The sequence below is a fragment of the Amblyomma mixtum genome, chromosome 3 (assembly GCF_055824585.1).
Source record: "Amblyomma mixtum isolate Tamu chromosome 3, ASM5582458v1, whole genome shotgun sequence".
In the NCBI taxonomy this organism is placed as follows: Eukaryota; Metazoa; Arthropoda; class Arachnida; order Ixodida; family Ixodidae; genus Amblyomma; species Amblyomma mixtum.
The window spans coordinates 224,621,871-224,629,370 of record NC_143014.1 but is presented as its reverse complement, the minus strand read 5'-3'; the positions used below and the strand labels follow the sequence as shown (position 1 = coordinate 224,629,370).

The 7,500-nt window shown below is 48.3% G+C and overlaps 1 protein-coding gene across 1 annotated transcript; it reads left to right on the top strand.

The window, feature by feature from the left end:
- Nucleotides 1–5,096: 5,096 nt before the first annotated feature.
- On the top strand, nucleotides 5,097–7,111 carry LOC149353838 (uncharacterized). The gene is made up of 2 exons (XM_089575869.1): nucleotides 5,097–5,136; nucleotides 6,174–7,111. Exons 1-2 carry the CDS (start codon nucleotides 5,097–5,099, stop codon nucleotides 7,109–7,111), a joined length of 978 nt encoding a protein of 325 aa, XP_089431995.1.
- Nucleotides 7,112–7,500: the final 389 nt, after the last annotated feature.

The window sequence follows — 7,500 nt, the reverse complement described above, 5'->3', positions numbered from 1 at the left end:
TTTCGAAACGAAAGACAATGGGAGCGTTCTTATCAAGAGGGGCGCTGCGAAAGCCGACCCATAGCATAGACGGAAAACTGCCAGCGCCGGACACGTGAAAAGGAATGAGAAAAGTAATTGCCTGGTGTTGCCGTTTCAGCAGAATTACAACGATAACCTGCATGCACATCTAACAAGTTGAGAACGAGTGAGCAGTCACATGTGCAGCTAAAATATTATGGCTTCGAGCTCTTTAGAGCCTTCGTTAAAATATTCAACGCTGTTTGCACACGCTGACACATTGGCGCAAGCGTCGTATTTCCTTAAACAACAGTATTGTCAGCATGACGGTGAATGTAAGTTATCGAGTGGGCGCACTCGGTTTAATTATAATGGCAACAAAAAAATGCGGGGGAGACTTAAGCTACGCGTTAAGGGTTTGATGCAATAGCGTTAATGGGTCACTTTAGCGGCATGAACACCGTTCTTTACTTTATTGTTACTTCATTTAACTTTTACTTTTATTTTTTATTTATCAGTTTTCACTGAGAGCCTCCCCTAACCAAGTCGAACGAACGTTCCTCAGTCGTCGAGGGGTTTAATCGTTGTGGGGTGTTTGAATTACACGAGCGAGGTCATGTGGTTGTGACGTCACGAAATATGCTGCGTTTGTTACACTGCCGCGTGGAATATTTCGTGAAAGCACTCGCGCTTGAAGTCGGGGTCTAGTTCAGGCGCGAAAGAGCAGAAGTTCACTTTTTTCGAAGCCAATTAAAAGTCGGTTAAAAGCTAGTTAAGGGTCCGAAGTGGTCGCCTCTTTCGAGGAATGCGAGGGCGTATCCCACAACACAACACCAGTAACCCTCATCACCTCAGGAACCACAACATACAAACTGAGCAAACAGCTGAACCCTGAACCCTCGAAACCTGTTCGCTGCCGGGCCGCCCACCCTCTGCTCCCTCCCAAGTCCCTACATCAGCTGATCTAGGGACTTTACTCCCTCCCAGGCTGCCCCAAGTGCGACGCCATCATGCACAGCGCAAGCCGTAAAAATAACGTGTTTGACAGCACGAATCGGGAGGATGGGAGCCTATCCTTAAAATTATTTTACCACAAAACTGGACTGTTCTTAGCCTTGTCGTTTGGCACGCAGAATATTCATGTTCATCATCTTTGGGCAAAAACTTTGAATCTTGGAACACTGCAAGGAACTGTTATGAAAATATTGAAGGTAATGGTGCATTCTTATGATGCGTAGCAATATTTTTGCTACGCATATATTTGCGTAGCTATCGCGTCACTCCAGGTTTAATAAGAGCTAAACCGCAGCCAATTTTTTGGCTGTGGTTCAGAGTTTTTCCATCGGTTGCATAAAGCTGTTAAAAACCAATGGGACACGTTTTTGACGATAGGAAAACCGCTGATAGCGAGAAAGCGAATAAATTCAAGCCTGACGACGGTAGGTCAGCGGATATATTGATTGTTGCAGTGAAATCTTACAATATCTAAAACAATTGCGTTCATAAACTCTTTTCGGTTACAAAATAAAGGCTTTTGTCCGGAATTGCTCGGTAATCACTTCGATAATAAAATGCAATACAAACTTTATTGACGTCGGTCAACTTCGAAAAACCGTCGGAGTTACCCTCTAAGGATCAGTGGATCATCCAAAAAGAAGATTTTCTCTAGAAACCCTCCATATTGTGGGAGCGCGCCAAGAACTTCACATATTCACGTTTTTAACAGTGGGCCGCTACAAAATTTTATTACCAGTGTTTGCAAGCGAGTCTGCCAACCTGAATCGCGGACAGAATAGAGGGGAGAGACTGCCTTTTTTTTTTTCTCCATGAACATCAAGATGATTGGGCTTTAACATTGTTATCATCAACGACATAAATGTGTCCGTTGCAGCCATCAATACAAATGCGTTGTTATTTACATATGCCGGTCAATAGATCGAAGAGTAAGGAATTCGAGCGCTGTTGTTGTTTTCCTCAGTAAACATGTCGCATAACCCCGCAGGGGGATTGGCCAAGGAACGGTGGTGAATGCCAAGGAAGTATTTGTGCGGGAAAAAGAGCGTGAGGCAGCGAAATAAGAATAGTGGAATGACTGAAACTAGAAAAAATATATACTAATTGTAAAAGTTTAAATAAATTAAACAAATCTGATGTACCAGGAATAGAATAGAATACACTTTTTGGACGTGCGGCTGAATTTTATATAGAGTTAACAAGGTGACCGTCCAGTTGCAATAATACAATGAAGAAGGGAGCCGCAAACGCTACTTAACAAGAATTCCTTGGGGCTCGCATCGAACAAGATAATAATTGGTAGAGACAAAGGGGGTCCTAACCTAGAAAGAGGGACCTCCAAATATTGCTTTCTCTGAACTACGAACCGCCAGCAAGAGAGGAGAAAATGTTGTATTGTTTCAACTTCTGTACATGAGTCACAAAGGTTTTTCGTAGCGAACCCGCATCTGCGTAAGTACAAATTTAGGGGGGGCGGGGGGGGGGGGGGGGGGGGGGGATTCTGCATCGCAGAAGCGTCACCGACATCTTACACAGCCTTGATTTATACCTCAGGGCATTCCATGGGTACCTTAAGTGCTGAAAATCCACGGTACTCAGCAACGTATCACCCAAGCTGGCTGAGATATGTTGGAACCACTGGAAAAGGGAAGTCTCTAACAGAATGAGTTGAGGGACGGGATAGATTACAGTCAGCTACCTCGTTAAAATTACCAGGCACCCAGACAAAACGGACCTCCCTCACTGCGCGCGGAACAAAAAACCCAAGGGAGCGATTCAATAAAGTGTTTCCGGAAGTTTGGATAGAGACTAAATCTGATAAGCACTCTGCAAGGATAAGAATTACCCATGCTGCATGGTTGATTTCCTGATTTGTTCTTCCTTTCTTCGGCTTGGATCTGCACACCTTGATGCGGCTGATCACTGATGACACAGCATGCACGTCCATCTCCCCCTACTCCTCCCACAGTTGATTTTGCGCTGCACGGGTTAGTATCCGTGAGAAGGTTGCTTTAGAAGTTTTTGATTCGATCTTTGCATCATCCCTACCATCATTTTTTGCATGTCATACCTGCGACGTTGATCCTTACAATTCAAACATTTTGCCATCCCACGGTGTTTACTTTTACTCAGTGGTTATGATTCTCAGCTCCTAACCCGAAAGACGCGGGTTCAATCCTGGCCGCGGCGATCGCATTTCAGGGGAGGCAATATGCTAATGCGATGTCAGTGCACGATAAAGAACCGCGGGTGGTCGAAATTATCCTTTACTTTTATATTTTGCCTCCTAGAGAAAAAAAAACACCAAATATTCTTGGCTAAATTTCCTTTCCTGTCCCGCAGTGATGCTTCTCGCCCCTTCCTCTTCTTTGTCCTGGAAGGAAAAGAAAAAGACCGGGCTCCAGAAGCAATGGGCCGAACCGCTGGAGACCCGATTTTCCCATCCTAGGCCATGTGACCGCTGTTGCAGCAGCAACAACAAGGGTACGTACTGCTCAATCTCTTTCTTTTTAGTTATTTTTCTCAATCCATTCTGCTCTTTGTCTGTATGGGTCGAAGTTTTCATGCTGTCTTGTGACTGGTTTCAACCTCGATGCAGATAAACGCGCCAGAAGGCGGCGCCAGTGGCAGCGGATATCCGGCACTTCACCATGGAAGCGAGGGGCTTCCACGAGATTCTGTACACGACGCCTCGCCTGAGGCCCAACAATCCGATGGGGTACTTGCGCAACGAAGCACGCGCGAATATTTCGTTTGTGCTTAGCTTGGAAGCGAGTGAACTGCGCGGTCACCGTTGACCGTCACGTACCTGATGGGCGTTCTTGTGTTCCTGGCGCTGATGACGCTCTTTGCCTTCGTATTCTCATACGTTGTCTACAAGGAAGGGGCAGGCACTATGCTCAGTGGCCGCCGTTCCCCTACTACCTACGGCTCGCATTGTCATCCGCACCGACGCTCTTCAAGTCATACGCCTACTACGACGCGTCAGTCGCACCCCAGGCATTTGCCAGGACATCCATCGTCTCGCGGCACGCATCCCGCAGCCAGTCCGAATACAGTGGGTCCCACGAGACCTCCTGAGTTCGCAAAGCCGTGCAGATTCTGCGACCCACCTTGTGACCCCAACTTCGTCTTCGCCTCGAGTCCTAACACTGGATGACACCACCCTCCTTTTAACAAAAAAGGAACACCTCCGGCGCCGCACACGTGCTCTAATCCCTCCGTGTGCGGTAACCCTCCCCCGTGGTCTTACCCGTGCAGAGGAGGTTGCGCTTCGGAGGATCCGGGTCGGGGTTGCCCTAACTCCAGCCGTTACACGAAAGTGGCCGCAATTTGAAGGTGTATTTCCCCGCCCCGGGTGTCCAGTCTGCAAGAACAGAAATCTTGAGGCCGACATTCACCACCTGCTGTGGGTTTGCCCGGCGCTGAAGCCTACAAGAATTCGGCACCTGGCGGCAGCGGGTCTTTCGCCTGAGAACAGTGCGTCATACACCGCTTGGACACAAGGACCTCATCATCGTTCACTGCTCGATTTCATTAGATCAGCGAACCTTTACTCATTCATTTAGGCATCCTCATTTATCATTACATGCCGTTTTATGCCCTGAGGCAATAAACATCGCATTAAAAAAAAAAAAGGTACGGAAACTGAATGGCGCCCGTCCCAAGTTTCGCAACTCCTTGTTCCAATACAGACTGCATGCACACATGCGTGGAAGTGCGAACAGGGGGAGTAAGAGGCACTGTGGGGGGGTCACGTATGCTGGGCTCATTAGCTGAGCTCAGTGCTCCAAGAACCGTCATACAGGGGTGGCGTTTCAAAATACGCCATGCACGAGTTTATCGAAGGTAGCAGGTGCTGTCACTGTAACAATGTAATATTGTAGGCCTTCCCCTGTTTCTCTTACCTGTTCTCGTGCGCGTACACTGCCATAAAGCAAACGATGCCATTTTTCTGCACGCAGATAGCCTGGTTGCAAGTGGCATAAATGGCTCCAGAAGAGAACGTGAGTATAGTTTCGCGCAGCAATTTGCAGGGCTGTACGCGTGATACACCTTTTTTCTCGGCCTCCTTAGCCACCATGTATCAGGTCTGCAACGACACCTACTGCGGAAACGTTGGTAAGTGTTTGGATTCATTAATTCCTGCAATGAAACAGCAAGAAATCATACCTGCACATGTGGATGGTAAAATTCTTGTACGGATGCACAAATTACGGGGAAGCGCTTCCAATCTTTTTGTGCGGGATCGGCTCCGCTTACCCGGAGCCAACTTACAAATGCTTCTTCTATAGTATTCTGCTTGGTATCTCGTCTGGTACTCGTCTGTGAGGGCCCTAAAAGGAAAACTTAAACACAGCGAAGACGGTTAGGGAAAGCAATACAGCTATAACTTCTTGCAGTTCAACGTGGCGACGCCTATGGTAGTTGTAGTAGAAAAAAAACAGTTGATTTCAGAGCAGAAATCAACTGCTCAAAATGAGCTTCACCTGCCACACCAGGCTGAGCTGATCTTCGCGAAAAGAAGGCAGCGAGGTATGCCGGGAGCGGACTGTCGTAGCTCGAGTAGTTGCTGTAGTGCGGAACAGCCCGAAGGAGCTGCCAGATAAGGCGAGGAGCCGTAGGTGCCGTACATGCGTCAGAATGCAGAAGGTGTCGCTACCAACAGCGTGTGGTATGAGGCGCTGGCTGCGGACTAATTTCTTGCGCATATAATTCCAATAAAAATGCATAGAATGATCTTGTCTATGTACCCCTTCCTATTCGGTACTAGAAGACGAAGAAGACCCCGTTCTCTATTTCAGTCACCGATCTCACAGCATTTGTTTAGCCTATTTCAATTACTCATCTGAGATCCTTTCATTTATTTCCTAATTGCTATTATTATCATGATTATTTTATTTTTCCCCACAATTATTTTCTTGTTTAACATTTTGTACACCTATCAGTTGCCGCCTGTGTCTTGGCCAATCCCCCGCAGTGGGTATGCGCCATTTTCTAGAGGACAACAACAACAACAATTCATACATATTTTCTAATTTCAAACATTCTACTATTTTACTTAGCTTTTTTTCCCCGCACATATACCTCCTTGGCATTCACCACCGTACCTTGGCCAATCTCCCCTCATGGGTATGTGCCATTTTCATATGGTGAAGAAGAAGAAGAAGAACAGGAGAAGGCAGTGAGCTATAGGATTCAGAAGATGGAGAACATTGGACTGGACCCCTCCATATGGGTTCAATCTGTCTGCGAAGGCCGACAGCTCCCCGGAGCATACACCTTTTGTCTGCAGGGTGAGGCGCACCATCCCACCGTCTTCGACAGCGGCCGCGGTGAGCCGGGCCTAGGCTTCGACCGCGGTGCTCCCACATCTCGCGGCTGGGGCCTGCCAAGGCCCGTCTTGGAGGTATCCAGCGGATCGACTCCTCCAACAACGAGCTCTGAAGGCGTCGAGGTGCTTGTCCATGACGGATATACGTGGAGGGCTTCTGGCCGGTCTCCGCGGCCGGGATTAAGTTCTTCACCGCCATCACCGGGTGCTCGCGGACGCCGACCTCTGCCGCCTAGGGCGCTAGGGTTTCGGTATGAACGAGCCTCTCGCGAAGACATCAGGCGTCGGCTTCCCGACCACCGAGGCAGGCCGCTTGACTATCGTCGTCCGCAAGGTAACCGAGACGGAAACCCACAAGAAAGTCACAGTGGGTCAGAGATTTCTCAGATATCTTTTTGGCGGAGGTCGAGAGAGCTCAACCACGATACCTCGCCATCGCAAAAGGTTCAGAGAGCGAGGCCAACGGAAAGCGTTGGGCGGGCCGATGATTTAGCACACAAGCGGGCGCGCACCTCTCCAGGTTGCAATTTGACTGAAGGCGGAAGTTACGTAAACCTTCAAAGGTCCGCGGAGAGTGACGAGGCATGGGTTGCGGCCATTGCGCAGGCCGTGCGCCACTGGCGAAAAAGAGCGTCTTCTAAAGACTTCATTGAGCAAGAGTCCGAAAAGACGGCCAGTGAGGAGCACGCATCAGGTCAAGGCGTCGCGCTAGTAACAGGAGAAAAAAATGAGGACCTGCCCTCGGTAGAAGCAGACGCCTAGCTGTAGAAGTACAGCTAGCAACCAAAACCGTTAAAACTAAAACCAGGAGCAGTGTGCCACGAAAGATTCAACCGGGAGTATGCTTCTTTACAATGAAATATCTCAAGATCCGCCGCTATTTGCATGGAAAAGGTCACATGTGGAGGAATTTACAGAGAAGTCGTCTAAGAGCGATTGTCAGGACCTCAAGTACACAGGCTGCAAGACACGTGTGCTCATAACTGCCTCGTACCGTAGTTATGCCGTCCCGAGTAACCGTGGGTAATATGGAACCGAAGTCCCTTGATTGTGTGGAATGCGCCCATTCTGCTACATGCACCGAAGAATGCCAACAGGGAAATAACCTCAGCGAACAAGATTACACTTTCTTTTTTTTTTCTCAATGGGCG

Bases quoted from the DNA above. Each gene is read 5' to 3' on its own strand.
- LOC149353838 (XM_089575869.1), top strand. From the start codon at position 5,097: ATGTATCAGGTCTGCAACGACACCTACTGCGGAAACGTTG. The intron at 5,137-6,173 runs GTAAGTGTTTGG...CATATGGTGAAG, and splicing joins CACCTACTGCGGAAACGTTG to AAGAAGAAGAAGAACAGGAG.